At 41.3% G+C, this 24,012-nt stretch overlaps 2 protein-coding genes across 3 annotated transcripts in view; one reads left to right on the top strand and one right to left on the bottom strand.

Moving 5' to 3' along the window:
• LCP2 (lymphocyte cytosolic protein 2) overlaps positions 1 to 9,420 on the top strand; it is a 30,343-nt gene extending 20,923 nt beyond the window's left edge. The window contains exons 16-22 of the mRNA XM_017825639.1: positions 589 to 601; positions 1,377 to 1,497; positions 4,349 to 4,398; positions 5,218 to 5,321; positions 6,155 to 6,232; positions 7,861 to 8,016; positions 8,703 to 9,420. Of these exons, the coding sequence (XP_017681128.1) occupies positions 589 to 601; positions 1,377 to 1,497; positions 4,349 to 4,398; positions 5,218 to 5,321; positions 6,155 to 6,232; positions 7,861 to 8,016; positions 8,703 to 8,825 (645 nt within the window). The 3' untranslated portion in view covers positions 8,826 to 9,420. The remainder of the gene's footprint in view (positions 1 to 588; positions 602 to 1,376; positions 1,498 to 4,348; positions 4,399 to 5,217; positions 5,322 to 6,154; positions 6,233 to 7,860; positions 8,017 to 8,702) is intronic.
• Positions 9,421 to 11,044: 1,624 nt separating this feature from the next.
• CUNH5orf58 (chromosome unknown C5orf58 homolog) overlaps positions 11,045 to 24,012 on the bottom strand; it is a 57,279-nt gene continuing 44,311 nt past the window's right edge. The window contains exons 3-6 of one of the 2 annotated variants that reach the window (XM_017825647.1): positions 13,202 to 13,312; positions 12,590 to 12,672; positions 11,685 to 11,778; positions 11,045 to 11,235 (exon numbers count right to left, since the gene is read on the bottom strand). In XM_017825647.1, the coding sequence (XP_017681136.1) occupies positions 11,129 to 11,235; positions 11,685 to 11,778; positions 12,590 to 12,672; positions 13,202 to 13,229 (312 nt within the window). In that variant the 5' untranslated portion in view covers positions 13,230 to 13,312 and the 3' untranslated portion in view covers positions 11,045 to 11,128. Of the gene's footprint in view, positions 11,236 to 11,684; positions 11,779 to 12,589; positions 12,673 to 13,201; positions 13,375 to 24,012 lie in introns of those variants that run through there. The other variant, XM_017825648.1, reaches the window with a different exon arrangement.

The raw sequence follows: 24,012 nt of genomic DNA, 5'->3' as shown, positions 1-24,012 counted from the left end.
TAAAATGTATGGACTCCAATAAAATTAAGTGCCTGTATTAACTAATAATTCTGGACAAGGTAAACTTGTTTCTTTTATCAGTTGTAAAGAACAGTCCTGGATCTTTCACAGCACACGGGGTGTTTTTAAGCAGTTCTTCTGTGTCAGGCTCATATTCCCTGAGTACTTTATCTTAGATAAGGGAAGAATAAAACCAGGTTATTTTTTTTTATACATATAACATGGGAGAAGTGATTTTGCTTACACTAAATCTGGGGCTTTGGGGGATTTTGTTCAGCTTAAGGTGACCTGAAAGTTTCACTCTCAGATAACTCTTGGGAGCCTGCACTTGGAGGAATGAGGAAAGTTTGTACCTGCTGAGGGTTTCTGAGTGCTTTGGGTCAAGAGCCATTATGGGACATCCACCACATTGCTTATTTGTAAACAATTAATTAATTAATGCAAGACCTTTAAGGATTACTTGGTGTTGCAAGTATTACAGTCCTTGTATAACCAAAATCCACCAACATCCTTGTTTTGTTCTGTAAAATACTCCTAAGAACTCTGCTGTAATATGTTGCTAATGTTTATTTTCTTTTGGCTCCCCAGGAAGAAGAAGACAGTAAGTATTTCTACAGTGATTTTTCAAGCTTAAGGTCTTTCTTTGCCTTAGTTCTGTTAAAAAAAAACCCAAAACAACTTAGAGTTGTTTCTTTAGAGCCATTTCAAAAGTCAGGTTGTATCTGGTGCCACTCTCTGTGTAATGTTATTCACTTCCATGAGCAGAAGCAGAACTTCTTTCATGTGACAACAATATTTGTAATGCTAAATTCTAGAGTTAAGTTGGCAAAGTGACTCCCCAAGAGAAGCAGAGGGTTTGACCGGGTCTCTGTGAATTATCACAGCCTCTGAGCCTCCATAAGAAATCTGAGCTGTGCAGAGCTCAGTTACCTGTTCCCTCTTACTGGAAGTTCAGGTCTGAGGCCACTGCAGAAGGAAAATGTTTTATTTCATGCCGGGAGAAGTCTCACAAAGGAATGGGGTTCAAAAGGTGACTCAAATCTGCTCTTTAGAAGCAATGCAACAGAGAACACTTGGTCATGCACCACCTTCAGCTCTGCTGCAGGGAAAGCACCTGAACTGTGGCTTATCCAAAACAGAAGTCAGGGAATGTAAGTGTTGCTCAAGCCTGTGCCAGTTTATTTTTCATTTCAGTACTCAATTTGAAGCTCAGCCAACCACCTGAGTTTACAACCTGTGACTGACACATCACGGGCTGTTTACAGGCTGTTTACTCCGGGATGTTTATCCAACTAAGCAGCAGTTATGGGACAGAATTTCTTCGTTTAAGAATGTCCCCCATAAGATTTCAGTTGCCTTCTCTCCCTCCTCCACAGCTGCACCCCAGAGAGCAGTGCCACAGCTCTGCCTGCCCCCCTACAGCTCCAGCTCCCTCCAAGCCAAACCTCTCAAGCCTCCACCCAAGCCAGGATCCAACAGCCTGCCTGGGGCAGAAAGGTTGGTTTCACCCTTGTTTTGTTATTCCTCTTGGATCTCAATCCCTTGGCAATCCAGCAAATAACACAGTGTGTGGAGCTACAGGGATCTCAGGGACCCGAGGCAACCATGAGGAGTAGTTCCTTCCTTAGGCTGTATCCAGTAAAACAGCCCCAAATCGCACTGAAATGCCCCAAAATAGACCCAAATCCACACAGACTCACCCCCAAAATGTCCCAGAAGATCCCAAAATATTCCAAAGTTCCTCAAATCCATCGAAATCCCACAAAAAGCAACCAAAATCCACCGAAATCCCATGAAAATCGACCAAAATCCACATGTATACCACCAAAATCCACCAAAAGTCACCTAGAATCCTCATAAAACCATCCTCAAAACATCTCCAAATTCCCCAAAATTCAGTCAAAATCCAGTTAAAATCCCAGTAAAATAGCCCAAAATCGCACTAAAGTTCCCCAAAATGGACCCAAATCCGCACAGAATCACCCCCCAAATATCCCAGAAGATCCCAAAATATTCCTAGATTCCTCAAATCCATCAAAATCAACGAAAATCCACACATATACCACCAAATTCCATTGGAAGTCACCTAAAAGCCACAAAAAATTGTCCCCAGAATATCTCCAAATTCCCCAAAATTCCATCAAAATCCCAGTAAAATAGCCCCAAAATTAAAGTACCCCAAAACAGACCCAAATCCACACAGAATCCCCCCCAAATTATCCCAAAATATTCCTAAATTCCTCAAATTCATCGAAATCCCACGAAAATCAACCAAAATCCATGCATATACCACCAAAACCCATTGAAAGTCACCTAAAAGCCACACAAAATCATCCTCCAAACATCTCCATATTCCCCATAATTCAGTCAAAATCCCAGTAAAATAGCCCCAAGTTGCACTGAGGTACCCCAAAATGGACCCAAATCCACACGGAATTACCCCCAAATTATCCCAAAATATTCCTAAATACCTCAAATCTATCAAAAGTCACCCCAAAGCCACACATAGACCACCAAAATCCATCGACTTCACCCCGAATCCACACAAAACCATCCCCAAAATATCTCCAAATTCCTCTCGAGGAAATATTTTAGTGCCCACATGGATTCTTGAGACATCTCTCCCTTGTGGATCTGTAGGATCCATAGGAATGAAAAACCCTTTTGGGAAGGGCTTTCTACAAAAAAATGCTCCATAGTTTTCTCCAAAACTGTGCAGGGCGTAGCTCAAAGAGGTTCCTGCACACTCCAGGAGCCCAAGTGCTAAAGCTGTGACCACTAATTCATTTCAAAACTGAAAAACCCACAACCTCAGTCGTCTGGAATTGAATCAGAAAAGATTTCACCACCCCTTTACTAAGTTTTACCCTAATGGCTGATAATCCCTGTTTAAAATTGTGAGCCCGGCTTCAAATTTTTTTCCTATTTTCAGCCTACAAATATTTAATTGCTCTGTCTTCACTTGCTAGATGGAGGAGCCCTTAATTAAGTTTTCATTCCTGATGATCTGAATTCTGGGAATCTTAGGCTTTGCTGGGTTAGACTGGGCTCCTTGAGTCCACGTCTGAGGCACATTTTCTAATCTCTGTGTTTTTTTTAATGGCTCTTTGATGAATTCCTCCAATTTGCCATCATTCTCTGGAACTGCTGCCACCCCAGCAGAACAAATATTGCAGTAGCACTAGCGAGGTCATATGCAAATGGAACTGTTCCTGTGATGAACACTTCTGGTTATATTCAAATAACATGCCCAGCATTGCTGCAGTAGAGGCCCCCATTTGACAGATTCTCTCCCATTAATCAGGCCATGATGGGGTGTTCTTGTTCTGCAAACACAATTAGCATTTTCATCTCAGAGCCTTTTCAACAGCCCATTTAAGCAGAAGAGAAACATGGACTGTAAAGGACAAAGAGGGCAGGCCATTTGTCCCCAGCTAGGCGAAAAAACAAAAATAATAACAAACACTGAAGGTTGGGACTCGGTTTTGAGAAGTTTTGGGTGTGGGCAGAGGTTGGCAGGGACCTGTGGATGTCATCTGGTCCAAGCCCCAACCCAAACAAGGTCACCTTGACCAAGGTGCCACATCCAGATGGCATTTGAGTGTCTCCAAGACCAGAGACGACTCAGCTTTCTTGGCAACCTGCTCCAGTGCTTGGCTGCCCTCACAGTGAAGGGTTTCCCGTTCAGAGGGAGCCTCTGGAGTTTCAGTTTGTGCCCACGGCCTCTGCCTCATCACTGGGCACCACTGACCAGAGCCTGGCTCTCCTTTCAGGTATTTATGAGCTTTAATAAGGGGATCCCTCCCAAGCCTTCTCTTTTCCAGGCTGAACAGCCCCAGCTCCCTCAGCCTTTCCTCACGTGTGGGATGCTCCAGTCCTTTTTGTTGCTGGCCCTTCCCCTTCCCCTTGGCTGCAACATTAATGAGAAATGGCATTTTCATCAACAACGTTGATGAATACTTTTAGAGAAGCTACAAGAAAGATATGACTCTGTGACCCTGGCTATCTGCCAAGGTGTTCCCTGTGCTTCCTGCTTTAGGGGAATAAAGGAGTCATTCCCTGAGAAAACTCAACAAGCTGCAGTACTTTTCTGCATTGATCCCAATCCAAAAGTCTCAGTGGCCATTACTGATTCCCTCTACCTTATTCCCAGATCCGAGCTCCAGGTAAAGTTCAAGGTGGATCCACTTACCCAGAGAAGATTAAAAAACCAAAAAGAAGGAGAAAACTTTCCTCATTCTGCACGGGTCATTCTGTAAAACAGGCACAAAGTCCCAATCAGATGTTCAGAGCACAGAAATGTTGCATAGAAATGTATTTATACTGACTACTTCTGTTTTTTAAACAGTGCTAGAAACCTGTCTTCAACTGGCTCACTACCACCTCGCTTACATCTAGGTCTGTATCCTGCATTCCTTCCTTTTTTTTGTTTTTTTTTGTAAGAACATGACTGAAAGTTAAAAAGTGGTTTCAGTGGTTTCAGTGCAGTTAATATATAATATTTTTTTTTCTGTGGATGTTTCTGGTTGGGCTGTGAACAGAAACTTGTGTAACTTGTGTAACTTACTTGGTCTTTTGGGTTTTGTTTCCCACAAAGCTTGGGCTCCCTGCCTGGTTAAACCAGTGTCACAATTTGATACAACCACCTTTTTCAGTCCAGCAAACAGTACTGACAGCTGAGGTGAGCTAATGCTCTCAGAAAAGGGAGAAAACACTTCCCATGTGAAAACACTGCTTATTTATCTCGTAATAGCAAGTAAAAAATAAAGAAAACTTTGACTGTTTTGCAGGTAATTTTTCACGTATGGTAACAGCTGCCAATGTCCTACAGTGACAGTTTTTACTTTCTAATTGCTAAGGAGGCAAAGATTGCAGAGAGAAAACGTTTCTTCTGTCTCTAAAGAAACCAAGATGCTCTCAACTGAGTAACTGTGGTCCAGAAACTAAAAAGGTGTCACCTCTATTTCAAGTCCATCTGGTCTTATGGAAATGCAAGAGTTCACAAAAGTCCCTGTCTGTGCACCAGGGGGTGAAATTAGGCAGAGCATGTGGTGCTGATGGAGAAGCCTGAATCTGATTTCAAATCAATCCCAAACATCTCAGCACCAGGGGGATGGAAACACATCATGCCCTGTAAAACCGAGATCCTGCACAGATGAAATTATTCTCCTGGCTTGAACGTTTTTTTTTTTTTTTTCTATTTTTCTATCTTTGAAGGCAACAACAGCAGATCCCCCTCGAGAGGCCCAGCTGATGTGAGACCTCCACTGCCAATCCCCGGCAGACAGACTGTCCACCAAACAAACCCCGAGGAAGATGAGGTACAAAACATTACAAATACTGTTAAACACAGCAAATTCTCAGGTTTCCAGAGGGAACATCTCTCAGAGTTGTTTTTTTTGCAGTAGTTGTTCTCAGGTCGCCAATAAGTGCTTTCAGTTTTCTTTTCTGGGTCAAATTTAAACGCCTTGTTTTGTCTTCACCGAAAAAAAACAACAACAGCAAACCCCTGACGGAAGAAAATAAGAAAAACACTTGTTTGCTGGATTACTTGTTTGGCACAATTGCCTTCAAATAATATTACATATTCAGTTCTCCTTCCACAAAAGTTTGATGAGTAAAGAACTCAGCTTTGTAAGTGCATTTTTTGTTTCACGTTTCTTTAAATAGAACAAGTCGAGAACAAACTCCTGGTCATAAGGCTGCTGGGCAACCATATGTGTTATATTCACAGGATTTATAGCATTATGGTCTCAGATGATAGTTAGAAAATGAAAAAAATATTAATTTAAAAACAAACAAACAAAAAAGGGCAAAGGATGCCAGCGTCCAGGTGGACAAAAGAGAAAATGCCGTTTAAAATATCGTACTGAAAATATTTGTTTATTTGGCTTAATTGCAGATGTATTATAGCCAGGTCTGCAATATTTTCAAATTTATCAGAGTGAGCCAATAATTTAAAATCCCTCAGTGCTGCTTCACCAGACTGCAACAAATACCCCGAAACTCGAACCTTCAGAGATTCTGCACATAAACCCAAATATCCCTCTCACCGAGATTTCTCTCTGCTTCCCTGTGTGTTGCTCGAATTACAGACTCAGTCACTGACAGCTGAGTTTCTCTTTTCTCCTCTCTCCCCCAAACCATCCCTTAGGGCTCCCTGAACAACGAGTGGTACGTGGCCTTTGTGAGCCGGCCCGAGGCAGAGGCAGCTCTTCGGAAAATCAACAAGGTACTCTGGGAATGGCAGGGGTGGGGAATATCCCTCTCCTTAAATTCAACAAGGTACTCTGGGAATGGCAGGGGTGGGGAATATCCCTCTCTTTACATTTAAAAAGGGGGCCTAAACTTTGGGAACAAAGAAACAAGGAAGAATTTCTTCAACGCGTTGGGTCTTTCTCTCACCGAGTTTCTGGGGGAAAAGACTCCTTTGGTTTAAATGTCACGCATTTTATAGTTTCATAAAATCCCATCCTTTTCAGATAAGTTTTAATGTATTCATCTTTACATAAAAAGGTTTCTTTTCTCTGAAAAGGGGCTTTCCTTTTTTTCCAATTGGCTGCAAACCATCCCCTGTGAGAGGTGATGGATCTTTCTTTGTTCTTAGCCCAAAGAGAAAAGGAACCTCGTGTACAAAATGGCCCCAAAAGGTTTAATTTTTAAGAATTTTCTCGTTTCCCTTATCCCGCCGAAAGAGACCCTGATACCCAAGTTCAGGTCTTGGAACTTGGATACCTTACAACTTCATGATATAAATGATATGATATTCATATAAAAAACTGTGTTTTTATTTCTCATGCAGGGGATCCTCCCACCCCCTCACCAGGTGTCCTCGTGCTCCCGTGGGAGGAGTGCAGGTCAATAAAACAGAGAGGTTGCAGCACCAATGTAGGTGCTCAGAGTGAAGGATTCATCTTGAGTCCCCACAGAAAAGTTTCACACCGGGTCTAAACCACCCACAAAGGCTGTTGTTTGCCAAAATCCGAGAGAACAAATTATGTGTCTCCAGAAAGCAGTTTGACCTTGCCCGTCTTAGGAGGAGTGACTTGTTCTCTGGAAAAAGTCTTCTGTCATCAGTGAGGAGTTTGTCCCAAATTCCAATATTTAGGCAGCTTGAACTATAAGATCCCACCCTTTCCTAGGCCATACTGACCAGCAAAATGAAGCACAGACTCAGACAGGTGAAACCCAGGCTTATCTGTGCATGTGGAGATAAATTAAAATTATAAATATAAATGAAATAATATGCCATCACTGAGGGAGGTGTGGCTACTCCACTATTGCCATGAGCTGAGGGTGACATGTACAACATTCCAATCACTTGGAGGAAGGCCCAGCTTATGGGATCACATTCAGTGCCCTTAAGAAAGGGATTTCAATGGAAGACTTGAAAAGCCAGATCTGAAACGAAGAAAAGCAGAGAGAGAGTGGTACAATGTCACTGCCTTTGCCTAAATTACACAGCCACTATCAGTATTTTGGGCTGGCTGTAAATGCATCACACGGGAACCTTGACTGGCACTCGGCAGAAACGAACTTCTTTTCTGGTTCATGTGATGTCTGGTCTGGCCTTTGATATTTTACTTCCTCCTTTAATGGAATCTCTCCCTCCTAGAACATACTTCCTTCCTTCCCTAAAAATCTGCTTTTTTAACAGGCAGGAAGCGTTAAGTAGCAAATTTGCAAGACAGCACATTTGATGAATGACTTAAACTCTCTCACAATGCAGCTTCTCTTAGCAGAAGGAAAAAGATTTCAGCAAGAACAAACACTTAGAAGGGGTGCTCTGGTGAAGGTTGTTATACTGATCAAACCCAGGAGTGACTTCTATTTGTCATCTGTCATTTTTTCATCTTGCAGGATGGAACATTCCTGGTGAGAGACAGCTCAAGGAAAACTGTCACTCACCCCTATGTGCTGATGGTGCTGTACAGGGACAAAGTGTACAACATCCAGATCCGCTACCAGGAGCAAGAGCACTTGTACCTGTTGGGAACTGGCTTAAAAGGAAAAGAGGTGCTGTGTGTTTTCACACTAATTCTCTTCATTGTGAGGGATGTCCTCTCTTATTCCCGACTGTCAGGTTTTCCTGGGGTGGAATTCTTAAGAGTTATTCCTGGTAGAATATTGTTAGTGCTGGAAGTAAAATCAGATTCTCCTGTTTGCACTCAGGGAATGAAGAGATAACTTAGAATACGGCCATTAGAAATCCACACACCTGGTTAGGGAATGTTTATTCACCACTAATGCACCAGATGAGGGAAATAAATACAGAGCTGAGAGCAAATCCATACCTGCCAACTTTACTGTGCTCCCAGACTGGTGGCTCAGCTGCACCAGCAGCTCTGTGTGGATTTACTGGCACCAGTGAGCCCAGTGAGCCTCACACTGCAGTTCTGATTGAGCCAAAACACTCCGAATTTCTCTCTTTGAACTTCCAAGTGCAGTCATCACATCAAGCAGAATGACACCATCATGTATTAAACAGACTGCACGAATTAATTATAGCTTGTACACACAGTTATTGAGCTACAGGTGATGGCAGGAAGGAGAACAGTTGATCTGACAGTATTTACTGGACCTTCTGTGTCTTTTTGTAAGACTGCTATATATTTAGAGTTTAAAAAACCCTTTTTGGTTGTACTGATTACTGATAATTCTGACACTTCTGCCAAAGCCTTCTCATTTTTTCCATCCCACAGGATTTTTCTTCTGTGGCAGATATCATTGACCACTTCCAAAGGACACCCCTTCTTCTGATTGATGGAAAAGACAGAGGTTCCAGAAACCAGTGCATGTTAAAATATGCTGCAGGACATATTTAAATAAGATCTTAATGAAGATCACGCATTGTATCAAAGCCTAGTGAAGTTTATAAACTTGAAGATACTTCCTTTTTCAGCAAACTAAACTCATGAAGTCATTAAAAATCGTCTCATTTCAAGGAAAAAGGATTATGTTATTTTTTTAATTATGCCTTAAATGCAGTATGCTTTAAATGTGATTTTCCTATAGTGTGTTTGTTACTGTCCACTAATCACACAGTACCTGAGAATTTTTTTATTTTCCAAGACGTGTATATCCTCTTGAAATTATTTCCACAGCAAATTAGAGGATCCAGGAATAAACATGCACACAAATCTCTGCTGTCACAGGAGAATAAAAACGTAAGCTCTTTTTTTTTGGATGAGAACTGCAGCAGCAATTATGTCACTTCATGTGATACAAGGTAGACCCAAACCTTGTCAAGGCTGAGGAGTGGACAAAAGACAATAGAAGCCTATTTGTTCCCCAGTAAATCCAACTATGTCCACTTCCCTGAAAAGGCTGTGGCTCCAGCCTGGATCTGAAGGGCACACGGGTTTCGGTGACACCACAAATCTCTCCCACCCCAGATGTGCAGGTACCTGTCGGGGTTTGTGTCTGGGTTACTCAGGGATTAAACTGGATTTTTCACAGTTTTCTAGAGAACTCCCGCACCTACAGACACCGCTTTCTGCCACACCACTGAGGATCCCATGCTTTGTCCCACACTCTGGAATGAGGTGTCTCCTGGCATCCTCTAACCTGAGTCAGAACAAGCTTTTCCCCTTTAACACCGACCTTCCTTCGGCTGTGTCTTCCTGATTTAATCCAGCAGCTGCGTTTTACAGGAAGCACATCCACCAGTTTATCCCATCATCATGTGATTCCTGACTGGCAGAACACCCCCAAAGCTCTTAGAAAGCACAGGCAGCAGCCTAAACTTAGTTCCTCTTACACCACTGCCCTCTGTTGTACTGTGTTTTTAAAAGAAAACGTTCCCAGATCTAAAATATAACTTGCAACTGATGACCATTGAAGCACCAAGAGTTTCCCCCTCACCTTTGTTAAGTGGGATTTATCCAACTCCTCGCCTCAGTTTTCTGATAACTTTTGTGTTCTGGCAAACCTTGGTTTGACGTGGTAGATTCCTCACGTGTTTTTTCCTTTAAAGCCATTTGTGACTTGAAATACTAGAACCGAAATTCAAGGTAGACAAATACTTCCCGTACAATCTCTAGAGCTTCTCAGACATAACAATTAGATTTCATAAACAGTTTAAATAGATGTGTTTTATAAATGCTACCTGTCTCTCTAAAATATTTAGAATTCAAAGTTAGCGAATTTCGTTTCCATGCAGCCGTGGGTCCAGAAATAAAGATGAAAAATAAAATTTTAAAAATTCTTCAGCTGAGAAAAGCTGTTTCTGGCTCAATATTTTTTAATCTGGTGAAAGGTGAATCAATTCTAATCTATGTTTTTTAAAAAATGCTAAAATTCAGACCAACATCTGCCATATTACCACTGACTGTGAATTGGAGGCTGTAATTTTATTCCACTGCGTTGCCTTGAAAAACATGGCTCAAGAAACTTAGAAATGCCTCCTGTGGAATTGTGTTTTATTAATTTTAAATCATCTCACAAGTGAAAGAGAAACAAAATTTATACCAGCATAACAAATTCTAACACTGCACATTTTTTTTCCAGTAGAATAAATCACAGTTTTATTATTCAGATAAATATATTTGGTAAAAGAAAAAAAAATACACCAAACGTTTAAACACTCAAAGATGTCCACAAGTAAAATAGTCTGAGTGCAGGAAACTATACTATCATTGTACAGTTCAACCTTCAGTCTTTTGAGGGAAGAGGAAGAAAAGAAGGAGAAGAAGGAGAAGGAGAAGAAAGAGTAGAAGCAGAAGAGGAAAAAGAGGAAGAAGAGGTAGAAAAAGAAGAAAAAGAAGAAGAAAAAAAGAAAAAAGAGAAAAAAAGGAAAAGAAATGAAAAAGGAAAAGAAAAAGAGAAAAAGAAAGAAAAAGAAAAAGAAAGAAAAAGAAAAAGGAAAAGAAAAAGAAAAAGGAAAAGGAAAAGGAAAAGAAAAAGAAAAAGAAAAAGAAAAAGAAAAAGAAAAAGAAAAAGAAAGAGAAAAAGAAAAAGAAAAAGAAAAAGAAAAAGAAAAAGAAAGAGAAAAAGAAAAAGAAAAAGAAAAAGAAAAAGAAAAAGAAAAAGAAAAAGAAAAAGAAAAAGAAAAAGAAAAAGAAANAGAAAAAGAAAAAAAGAGAAACTTCAGCAGTATTAATAGAAGACAACACAAGAAAATGGATGTTTAATCTGTCAAACTCCACGTCTTTTCTTCAGCTTCTCTTAAGTCTTTGGCCTTTATAGGATGGTTGAAATTCAGAATAAGGTCACAAAGCAGGAGCTGGCTTTCCACTAAAAGACAAAGGACAGTTTATTAGCACGGTGTTTAGGCGATGGCAATGAGCATCTACACAAGCACTTTTTGAAGAGTTCGTCTATCGACTCATTCACCGATTTAATGGGTCGCCTTGTTTTATTTACTCCAAGACATTTAAATTAAAATTAGTACTATTTGTATTAGAAAACTACCAGTGTTTTTGCGAAGGAACGGCTTCTGACTATCCGACAGGTTTTTGCCGTTGTTAATTCACCTGATTCTATTGCTACAGGTAACTACTGCTTAATTACTCTGACGATTCTATTGCTACATGTAACTACTGCTTCGTTAATGTCCAAACACAAGCAAATCTCTCGTTTCATTACATGAAAACAGTTGCACCCCAAAGGAAACCGAGCCCTTCACAACCCTTAGGACGCCTTAAACGCCCTCTGGTGTTACTGGAGGACGAAGGCGGAGTTACCGTTCAGCTTCTTCAACTCGCTGGACATTTTGTCAACACTTTTAATCGCAGCCTCGAGGTTAAACTGCCCAGCAGCAGCAGCGGTTTTGGTGCCCTGTATGAAAGAGGAACAAAACATAACTGGCAGGGTTCATAAACTCATTGAAATAGCCACGAAAGGGTTTTCTTTGATTTTCTTGATTAATGTTTTAGTTAAAACTTTCCCTGTTTTATAATTGTCTGCTTAGATACGGCAAATTGCAACTATGGCAGGCAGGTACCAAACACTCCGGGCAGAGTTTTTTTCTGTCGCCTTTTTTTTTTTACAAACAGCTGCAATGATGAGTCCTGGCTACAATTTCCTCTCCTCACCAGCATTTGTTTCGTTTTTGGTTTTGACCCTTTTCCTGCAGAATCAAAGTTAAAATGAGTCCAGTAATATCATCAGCCACAAGATGGAGCTGATGTGACATTAATGTGCATAAGAAATTAGTCACTATTAGCACTGAGTGTTAATGAACCTGCCACAACCTGCCCAGAAACATTTGTGTCTGTGCAGGTAACTAGTTTCTAAACAACACCTTTTTGCTTACTTTGGAAATCACATTCCTTCCCTTTAACATTTACTTAAAACCCAACCAAAATCTAGAGACAATTAAGACTAGGAACCATTTGAATTAAGTATAATTTGAATTTTCAAATTTGTACTAGACTCCTTTTAATTTGTTTGGTTTTTTTTCCCTCTTAGGAAAAATATGAAAGAGAAATGCACATATCACGTTTTCTGGCCTAGTTATAAGCTCTTTATTTATCATTCAGAAATTCTAAAAATAAAATCTGGGAAAACTCTTGGTGATCCATAGATAGTGTTCACTATGTGGAACAACTCAGCACTTTGAGAAATATGACTAAATGAGTTACCATACATTTAACATTGATTCTTTGTCTGAGTCCCTCTTCCCTTCACACAGTGGCTTTGTGTTGAGTTCATCAGCCAGGGCCAAAGATCCTAAAAAGACAACCCTCAAATTATTAAGGATTAATACATATAAGATATATTTGTATATATCTCACGTAAAAATACATAATAGCATTTGAAAACTATAATGATTAGACCTAATTTTTATTAGTGTTTTTTTGAAAGTAGAGTCAAAGAGGTAAAACGGTTTTAATTCTTCTTGAGGAAGAATAAAAATCTTGGGGTTTATTTATTTTACTTTCTTTTTGAGACAGCATTTCAGAATTTTTTAGGAGTTAAACATGAAGTCACTATTCGTGAATAAGCCTGTATATAATGATGAGGAATTCCTCAAACATATGCCTTTTTTTTTTTAACTGAAAACTTTCTGAGAGATCTAAAAAGACACTGAAATTGTTTTCTAATATCAGTTTATGGAAGGAAAAGCTAAAGCACACACGAAAATAGCCAAGTGTTGACTGTGATGGGGCATCTCCCCCAGGCCCCACTGTGATCTGAGATTCTTCAAGTGACCTTAAAACACTGTCTGCTGGTCAGTGACAGAGCTGAGATTAAATACCAGATCCCTGGGCTCTTTCTTCCCCCATTCTTCCTGCTCCTCTCTCCTCACGGATCAGGGCACCCTCAGGTGAGCTGGAGTGTGTGACCTCACTGGAGAGCTGTTTCAATGCTAAAAAAATGGGAGAAAATGGGACTGTTATTTCACCCTGGGATGTGTTTTCAGAACAGGCACAATGAAATGATAAAGACTGTGCTCAGCAACAGGGCAGACACTGAGCCCCTCTGGGAGTGCCCCCCAAATGTCCTGCAGTGAGGGCACAGCTCATTTGGGCTCCCTTGAGGATGAAGCCCCTGCCCGGGGGCACCAGCTTTGATGTCCCCCTGAGCTGAGGGAACCCCACAAACCTTGAGGGTTTCCCTGCTCCCTGACTGCCCTTCCAAGCAGCAGAGCAGAAGGGGTGTCCTGCTGGAATCCCAGAATCAGAGAGAGCAGTGGCAGGTACCTCCCAGGCTGCTCAGGCTGCGCTGGCAGCTGCCCCCTGTCCTGGGGGTGCTCCATGGGCAGAGCCATGGGCACCAGTCCCTGCATGGCACACGGGCACAGAGCCCTCAGCTCCAGGGGCTGCTGCCCTGGGCCTTCCAGGTGTCACCTACAGGGATGTCCCGACTGCTCCTGAAGCACAGCCAGGCCCTCTGAGCACCCCATTCCCTGGCAGGAAATATCCCAGGACATCAGAGACTTCAGGGGGATTTTGGTGCTCCTTTCCTGCTGCCACAGAGCTGTCTGGGCTGTCCCTGAGGAAACCACCACAGCCCCTCATCACATGTCTCTGTTGCTCCTTCCCCCACACACTCTTCCCCTGCTCCTGTGTGGTCCCTCCCATAGGAGACAGTCCTCCAAAACTTCTCCAACGTGTAAAATGGTTTATGTTGGAAGGAACCACGGAGGAAATCTGTTTCCAAGCCCCTGGTCTTGGGAAGGGACACCTTCCACTAGACCAGGTTTCTCCAAGCCCCGTCCAGCCTGTCCTTGAGCACTTCCAGGTGCTGGTGGGGTCTGCAGGCAGCAGCCACATGGCCCTTTCCACCAGCAGTGAGGACACTGCTGTCACCACAGCCTGGCTGTGCCCTGGCTCCTTCCTGGCAGGCACTGGGCCAAGCTGCTCCCTCCAGTTTGGAACAGCCCCCCTGGTCTGGGGCAGGCAGGAGCCCACCTGGGCAGGGGGATGTGCAGACCCCACACATGGGCAGCCCAAAGGCTTCACTGCCTGATGTTCATCAGCAGGGAAAGCCCCCTGTGGTGTGTCCCTCTTCCAGCACCTCAGGGGTCAGCAGGTTGCAGGAGCCCTGGAGGAGTTATGGTTTTAGGAGTGGGAGGTGAAAAGTAACCACAAATGCTGCAAGGGCTGAAGAAGAAATGGAGAAGAGAGGGCTGAGGTGTCAAGGGGGGTGGGGTGGGGAATGGTGAATGAATTTCCTCTTGTCCTTTGACAGCCCATTGCACGTTGCAGCAACTCATTTATAAAACTAATTTATCATCAACTTAAATTCACGTGGAGTAAGCTACGATGAGCAAAGCTGAGATCATGAACCTAAATTCAAGGAAGACAAGAAAGGCACTTTGCTAGACAGATTTATCAATTTAGGCCGTGTCTAAACACCCAGTCAAACACTGCCCTCAGATGCACATACCTGACTTGAGTTCAAACCAACAAAACCTGCTAACTAATGAGCTGGACTTGGGAACTGCTCATTTCTTCCCCAGTGTGTGCCCTGCAGTATTTAAAGCCAGGGACACCAAGCAAGGGAATGACAGTCAGCACTTTTCTTTAATCTACTGAAACCACTTTTCCTGCTGCTCAGAATTCATCTGTATTTTGAACTTGCTGTTTGGCACCAGTGGAGAAGGAGTTCCCAGTACCTCAGAGGAGAGTGGAATGACTTGGATGTGCAGTAGAGGACAGATGGGCAGAGGAGTCAGCTGCCTGCCATTTACTGACTCTGCCATTCTCCATCTTTTCAGGGTGTGCTTTCATAACAAATTCTTCTCTAAAAGAGAGCATTCTACGTGCATTGGTTTATGACTGTGAGGAAGCTGAATTGCAACTCAGAACAGCATTTTCTGGTTAAGCACAATTAAAGTGTGATTCAAAAAGAAAACATGATGTGCTGCTCAGATTGTGGGGCTTTCTGGAGATGAGAAACACAGGGGAGGAAACACTTCACATCTGCACTAATTCCTGTACTCTCAGTCTACAACCTCTTGCAGGACCCCAGGGCAAACAATTTGAATGTGCTCTTCCTGTGTGCCCCTAAAGAAAAAGTCCAGCAGAACCTGGTGATTTTGTGGGTGGAAAACTAAAGTATAGCTGCATACAAAAGAACATGCAATGTATCTCCTCTGTATAGAAGAACCTACAAAGGTATATATAAACATAGGTACAAAAAAGTAAAATGGCAACCAGCAAGTTCCTGAAAACATTGGTGTCATTTTCTTCACTAACCTGTAAAGTAGAATGCTTCAAATGATAAGCCTCTGTTTATGTAAGTCTACTTTCTACCTTGTTTTTTTCCTACATCCTATAAATAATCTTTCGCATCGTACTTAAATTCTTCTGTAAACTAACTGCAGAAGGAAAACAGAACATTGACATGAGCAGAAATATTATATTAAGATACGTACAGTAAACTGAGTTGCCAGAACTAATTGGACAAACCAAAGAGAGAGGGTCTCAAAAGCAAGGCCTGTCTAAAAACAATCTTCAGTAATGTGAGATATTAACAAGCAAGAAGACCAAAAGTGCAGGAGGTCGACTGTACGTGGCATTTTCTTCTAAGAAAAAAAAAAGGGAGTGAGAGAGATTTAAGTTCTGCAGTCAAATTTACTTGGAACTGAAACACTTTCTGGGTTTCTTTATAAGGTAATATTTCAAATTGAAAGGTGAAATTAGCAGTGTGAATTATTGAGTTACACCTCTGAGAGGAGCGTTCTCATCAGTGTCGCCAACAATTTCATGTGAACCTGTCAGTCATGAGCTGTAGTTTCAGATTTCCCTGAAATAAGCCCCCAGGTTTATGTGCAAAGACACACAGAGGTGAAGCTGACTGTACCTCCCTTTAATCACAGGCTGCTCCAACACACAAACAGCTCTGCCCCCGGAGGCTTTCGGGGAACACGCTTGGTTATGGGAAACGAAGCTGGTCAGGCACCTTTATGGACGTCAGATAAAGACAGAATTACTACCAAAGCAGTTCTCTAAGGAGGAGAAAAGATTGGGAAGACTAGAAAAGTATTTGAGGATGTGAAATTAGGATTATGATGCGAACCAGCAAGCACTGCAGGCAACTAAAACACGGCAGATCACTTTACAGAACTGCCTTCCTCAGCTCTGCAGCAAAATTACTCTGACTACAATTTCAGGCAAAATAAAACTGTTAAATACACAACCACTGAACAGGAGGGTTTCAAAACAAAGGATATACAAGATTATTTTCCTGTATAATCACAGATAAAGTAGAAAGACAGAGACCGTGATCTCCTATTGTATCTTATGGCTACAAAGATATTTTAAAGAAAACGTTCTAAAGGAAAGTAGAAAAAAAAATTTACTGACTTCAAAGTCAAACAATATTTTAATATCTATTAATAAACATTAATAAAGTTAATTAATCTATTAATAAACATTAATAGAGTCTATCTTTTAAGGAAGTCATATTTACAACAGGAGATGAGATACAAGGAACTCACAGAGTCATCAAGGTTGGAAGAGACCTTCAAGATCATCTAATCCAACCACCAACCCAGCACCACCATAATCACCCCTAAACCATGTCCCCAAGTGCCATATAAACTTCTACTGAAAATATTACCATTTGCTGTTACCTTGAAAGCTTTATCTTTCATAAAAATGTCCTAGTGGGTCTAATAGGAGAGTTCGAAGTTTCAAGGCATGTTATTAAACTTTCACACGAAAAACTCTGACAAAAGGGAAACTGATTTTTTTACCATTGCTTCAGTATGAAAACTGAATCCTGATTGCAAGGAAAGTCAAGCAGAAACCAAACCAATACACACAGAAATCACTCATCCTCGACATACGACAGTTATTTCTGATAAAATAATGTGTTTCATAAGCCTTAGAGCACAGGCTGGGTTTTGAGCAATGAAAACTGGTAAATGCTGATGGCCAAAAAAAAAAGCTGACCAGATCGTGGTACAAAGAGAGTAAAGCAAAAGCCAGACTTTGTCTTTAAAAGTTACAGTGCAAGTTGAGACGAAGAGTGACAGGTAGAAAAGATTGCCAAGAAGTGGACTTGCCTTAATACACGCTCAGGAAACAGGAAGAGTAAACCCTGGGTTAAAATGCATATTTGTGACATAGTATAACGAGTGAGACTCGTTTGCTCGGGGACTTTTCAGCCAGAAAACGTCAGGAAATCATGCAACACACGACGTTACATTGCAATACATCGTGTTACGTTGTTACAGCATGCAACACTTTTTTTGAGGCTCTTTAAATAATCCTTGATTAGGACAATCTTAACCCCAGTCACGTTGCACCTACAGAACGAAAGCCTTCGCAGCCTTTCACAGCTGAGGGGTAATTAAGAAACCGATACAAAAAACCCTAAATACCGTTGAGCCCATGCAAAATCCTGCCCTTGATTTAGTAAGGGCTCGTCTGCACGCTTTGCTTTGCTGATTGCCGCGGGCAGAGGGTGTCGGGCTCGGAGACACAAATCGTTGCTCTCCCTTTGAGATACTGAGTTTCACTGCAGCAGACCCCGAACAGCAACGCTGTTCCTCCCTGCAGCAGGCAGGGAACAAATCCCGGAGGGGAAAACAAACAGAGCCCTGTTTCCTTCTTGCCCAGTAAATATTTTCCTGCTCGGTGCTCTGTTTTCCGAGCCCCCAGAGCAGAAGGTTTTAACATCTCGGATGTTCTTGTCTTCTTCTTGTTGGCATGGGCAGCTTAAATTCCAACCCTGAACCCACAAGGTGCTTCCTGCTGCTCTGAAATGTATTTCTGAAAGTTATTTTTAAGCAATAAACAACATAAACTTATTCTTTGTAGATACTCTGAAAGGACCCCATTTGATAATCCGGAAAGTTCTTTTATGCAGTAATAGGTTTTAAACTATAATTTTATTGAATGTATTATTTAATTATATGACATGCTAAAGATGTGAATATTCAATAACTGAAGACAAGTGCCTGTATAATGCTAATACAGATAGAATCATGTGCTGAAAATGGTTAGTTGGTATGAATAACTTCTATGCAAAAAGAAAGGCATATTTCCAGCAGCTGTTTAATTTATAACATTCGTGCTGCTCGGTTTTTTTAATGAAGTCGGGTAACTGGCTGGTGAATTTTTTAAAAGATGAACTGTAAATATCAATTAAGTTCTGGTGGGACAATTTGGGAAATTAATCATAAATGTTATCCTTAGTGGAACTTTGGGAGATTTACTGGTATTTTTTGCTTTATTTTTGCAAATATTTTCCCACTGATAGTAAAACCACCGAAATGACACAGGGCTTGATGCAACTGTGAATGTTTACTCCATTATCAGCTACCCAGAACCACAGAACTATGTCTGCTTTTAGCTCTTAACTGCACTCACATCTTTTTCCCTACATCCTGTCACACACCAAATGAAATTCAGGAAGATTTTGCTCACCCACCCAGGAAAAGTGAGTTCATAAAGCAAGGAATTGTGAAATTGTCTCCAGATCCTACCAGTGATTCCAGATTGCCTCTTGGAAAGTGCTGAGCCCTTTTGACTGAGATGGCATTACTTAATAGCTCTGGTTTTATAGATATTTCCCCACTGCTGTTTTATCTCCCTGGCTTTTCACAGCAGTAACAGCCCAGTGCCTGGAATACTGCAGGGAGATATAAGGGAGTGTGTTTCTATCAGTATGTCAAGTTTATCATTTGCTACACAGCAAATTATCCCTTCCTAATTTAAATTCATTTAACACTGTAGACTGTAATGGTTAGAGACAAGATGTAGATATCACAGCTTCTATTAGCTGCTTCTATTGTAATTATCTACATTAATTTTTCATTTGCCAGCTTGCATACATTACTACACGAAACACCCTATCAGCATTAGAGGTACAGAAATGAGAACTGAACAAAAGAGTGACATTCTGCTCTGGGAAATGTTATTATCATTGTGAAATTACAGGCTTGATTACTTTTGTTGCTTTTTCAGAAGGCTGCTTTTTGGATTAACTCATGAAATGGCCAGGAGGAGGCACAATAAAACATCCTGAACCAATGCCTGCCTCAGCTGTTCAACTGGGCATTTCCCTGTAAGTAAGGCTTTTCATAAATTGGCTTTCTGAAATTAAAAAAAAAAAAAGCCTTAATTTTTGCAACAACAATTGTATAAATACAACTGTGTCACAAATTCCACTGTCAGCATTAAAATCTGAAAGCTGGAGTGGCAGAAGCAGAGCAAGAGAGAAGCCACTAGATGCCCTCCTTCCCACAGCCAAGATGTGTTAAAGTCAAGAGGAAAGTGGCATCGTGCTTGCTGAGCAGGCTGCTGGTTTAGTGCAAATGTGAACATGACAAGGAAGTAATAGATGTCAGATAATTAATGCCACTGCCTTAATAGCATCTTGTATTAGCTTATCCTGTAATCCTGGGGGAGGCTGTGGCAGAGGAAGGCAGGCACACACCCACAGGAGCTGCTCCCACGCTGTGCTGTCAGTGCTTATCCCTCACAGTGCCACCCATGGCAGGGAATTCAGGCTCAGTCAAACAACCCCGAAGGAAGCCTTTTCCTTTCTGTTCACCGCAGTGACAGCTGGGAGAACTGCATCTCCCCTTGCTGAAGTTGTCTTTGACTCCAGCTTTTGCACTTATCTTGTGGAAAATCTCCTGTTCACGTACCCTGGTCAGGTGTGGACCTGGGGGAGCTGCCTTGGTCATGAGGTCACATTAAGTTCCGAAATAACGAAGTAAACTGGAACACTGGCATTCGATCCGATTCTTTTAGCAGAAGAGAGAATGTGTGAAACCAGTTGTTTCAACTGGAGTTTGACAGTCTTTCAAATCCGAAGGAGACCACTCTGGAATAACTGTGGCCTAAGTTAAAGAGTTATTAGCTGTGATCACCTCGTGCAGCTACCTGGCATCAAAGACTAACAACTGTCACCATCCTTAGAGGGGTTTAACAGACATGGAGATGTGGCATTTGGGGACATGGTTTAGTGGTGGCCTTGGTAGTGCTGGGATAAGGGTTGGACTCGATGATCTTTGAGGTCTTTTCCTTCCTAAACAACTCTATGATTTCATGTTTTCAGAAATGGGAAGTGAGGCCTTTCTCCCCCTTCCTTCACCAAACTTGGTTTATAGCTAAGAAATTAAAAATAATGTTAAAATTATATTCTTTTCAGGGTCTGTCCTGCTCAAATTAACTTTACATAGATACAACTGCTTTCATTGTTTTACTAATAAAAATTATTTAAACCATACAATGAAACTGTACAAAAAAAAAAAGAAAAAATAACCCAAAACTCCTCAAAAGGACAAAAATGGGAATTTGAAAGATTGCTCCAGGAACCAGTCTGACAGTTGATAATTTCTCTTGTAGACTCTGAAGGGGTGAAATCTCTAATGACATTACGAGATTCCTTTGGAACCACAGAGAAATTATTTTATGACTAATCAGGCACATATAAATGCAGCAAAATACCTATAGTTACACACAATCCCCATTTCTGTGCATTCTGGTATATTAGCACTGACATAACCAGAGAAGTGCTGTGCAATCCTTTTTTATTGTGCCCATTTTTCAGCAAGTTTGGAAGTTAGACAAATCATAAAAAGGGTCATGTAATTTGATTATCAGACGGGTACGTTGTATGGATACACTCAAATTGCACCACAGCACAAAGCAATGGGAGGTGCCTCCTTCTCCCAAATAAGGCAGGAGGTGGCTTTAAAGGGAAATAAAGGAAGTCTGTCCTAATAGTTTCAAATGGTATGAACAAGAAATAACACCATATATAAATTTTACTGAGTAGAATGTGAAATAAAGCCGTCCAGAGTTAGCAACTCTGGCAATACACCTGCCCTGCAAATCCAGGCACCCCTTCAGTGCCCTCACCTCCCTGTACCCCCACATGTGATGTACCTGCAGATCATTCCAGCAGGATAAGAAGCAGATTCCAGCCATCACCAGGTAATGCCAACTGTCCCTTTGCTCTCTGGGGCTGTGTCAGCTGTGTGGTGACTCAGGTAAACCCAAAAAAAATGTTTTCTGTTGGATTCTACTGGAGTCACTACAGAGTGACATCAATAAAAGGTTCCATAAAGCCTTTTCTTGGGTTTCAGCAAATCCAGAAGCAATTAATAATTACACACTGCACCTACTACCCTCATCACAGATAGTCTAAAATCCAGACTGCCTGGATTCTGTGCAGAATTGCATATTATATGAATGCTTGCAAACAGAATATCCTGTTCCAGACCAGCAGATGCTTTAGTGACCCCTCAGCAGGAGACAAGACCATTTCCTGGACCTTCATAAACTTTCTCCTTTGACATCCCAGGTATAATTTCTAAAAGTGTGATTAAATACTGAAATACAGGGGTGCTCTCTTTGCTCTATATTACAGCCAGGCAGGTCTTGCTTCCCAAAAATTACCTTACTCAGCCACAACCATCAGTAGCAGCAATGCTTGGGCAGGGTCAGTCAGCCTTGCAGACAGCACAGCACAAACATCTCAAGACACAAAAACATCCTTCCTGCAGGGAATTGTGGGCTCAGCCAGAAACAACATGTTTGCAAAGCACTGGATTAGGCTCTGGACACACCAAGGAAATAAAAACGGCCCATTGGAAGTGGGTCTTTGGAAGCTACTTTAACAGAAGGTTATTTTTGTTCCTTTCTTCCTTAAGAACTTGAGGAATTTGATATGAAACAGTTTAACTTTGGAGAATTCATAGACATCCACAGATAACACTGCTTGACAGGTATTACACCCATTTCCTAATCCATTCACATTATTCCCCTGCACAGTCCTCAGAAGGAATGGAAATAAAGCAGATTATTTCTTAACGCCTAATACTGCTTAATATCTCTTTTGACACGTCTGGGACATGTAAATCATTATAAATTTCCTTCTAAAGTTAAATGAGATATACTGAAATTAAGTAAAATGGAAAGGCTAAGAACGTTCTGACGTTAATTGCCAGTTTAGGCATAATATTGCAAGTTTTTTGCTGCTGGGAATTGTAAGTCCTAACTCTAAATGAGGAACCTGTGAAACTGAGAACTTCTTTACGTGTGTAAATATTTACCTTTTCTGCACAAAATTATCTCAGTATTTTATTCTCCAACTCCCTCCTGTAATTTTCATCTGAATTAGTGTTGCACAGAGATATTTGCTTTTGAATTTACACTCTTGCAGTGGAAATTTTAAGAAAAACGAGCAGCTACAAATTAGACTGTTCACTGCTGTCAGGCTCCTTGTTTGTGGTTGTAATGAATCAGCAGGTTTTGCTACAGAACTGCAGAGGTTACTGTGCCTTAGATTAGATTTTCCATGTCCCTGGCTGTGCCATCACACCTTTCTTTGTATTTTAACAGTTTTTTGTCCTATCATGTTCTCACACAGGTGAGAGAGAGGCCAAAAAAAGCCAGTGGTTGAATTAGGAAATGGTCCAAGAAGCCACAAAATCTCTTGACTGGAAGAATTAGGGAAACTAGTTCCTATTTCTGAGAGGAGGCCTGGACTCAGAGTGGGTCCCAGACTTCAGCCTGGGCTTTGCCTACAAAAACAGACCTAAAGAGGTGTCCCTGAACTAAATCCATGAGAGCACAAAAATGGTCTTCAATCAGAAGCACAAGATTTTCCCTTTTTAGCTTTGTGTTAGTGAAGATTTGAATACAGCAAAGATTTTGGCCTTTAAGGGCCAAAGTTCTTTGTCATTCCAGCAACTGGGCAGTTAAAATCTGTGTGTGTCCCTAAAATCAAGGAAGAAAGAAAGGAGGGAGAACAAGTATCACAGAATAACAGGGCTCTGCTTTTGTCTGGTACATATCCCTTAGTAATACACATAAATAACTTTTATGCCTTATCATAACTTGTGATCTTTGCTACCTTGGCTGATACCAAGAACTGAGCACTGAACTTGAGGATCATTTCAGCCTCTGCTTTGTGCTCAGCACTTTATCTCCTTTTACCAGCCACACGCTCTCCTGACTCCTCCTTATTCCTCACAGGAAGCAATGGGCCTTCCCTGAAAGTCATGAGAGCATTTATTTTCTGGAGAAATGATGACGTTTTACTGCCCAAGCTTTTTAGAACACCCAGGTTATGTTGCTCCAGTGGCTGCTTTTTACAGCTTTCTCCTCTAGCAAGAACTTTCAATGTAAATGTTTGAGAAAAACACAAAAAAACAGTAAAGAGAGGAATTTAGAAATGTAAAAGCCTACTCTGACTTGTTTAAATCATCATATCTCATCAGAGGAATATGTCTTGAGTATACATAAAAAATCCTAGCCCCTCCTGTAAATCAATATTTGGTGAAGCGAAAATTCATCAGCTCTCTAATACTCAATGTTTAATTACCTACTAGTTGGGTTTTCCCTCAAGAAGTCCATCTTCTAACCATCATAAGTTCGTTTTTGATAACTGTACCACTGGAAAAAAAGCCTGTAAGTGCCCCAAAAATATCCACAAGTACAATTATGTACTTATTCCAAAATAAAGTCAACGTACTTCACCAAAATGATTCATGCAAGGTTAATTTTCTCACTTCATTCTTAACAGTTTCTCTGACACAAAGGTTTCCCACCTGGTGAGCACTGCTGGGTAGCATGGCCTGGGTCACTTTTTGAA

This window comes from Lepidothrix coronata, unplaced genomic scaffold (genome assembly GCF_001604755.1).
Source record: "Lepidothrix coronata isolate B3197 unplaced genomic scaffold, Lepidothrix_coronata-1.0 Scaffold121, whole genome shotgun sequence".
Taxonomy (NCBI): domain Eukaryota; kingdom Metazoa; phylum Chordata; class Aves; order Passeriformes; family Pipridae; genus Lepidothrix; species Lepidothrix coronata.
The sequence above is the reverse complement of the archived record's forward strand: the minus strand, read 5'-3'. Positions and strand labels throughout refer to the sequence as shown.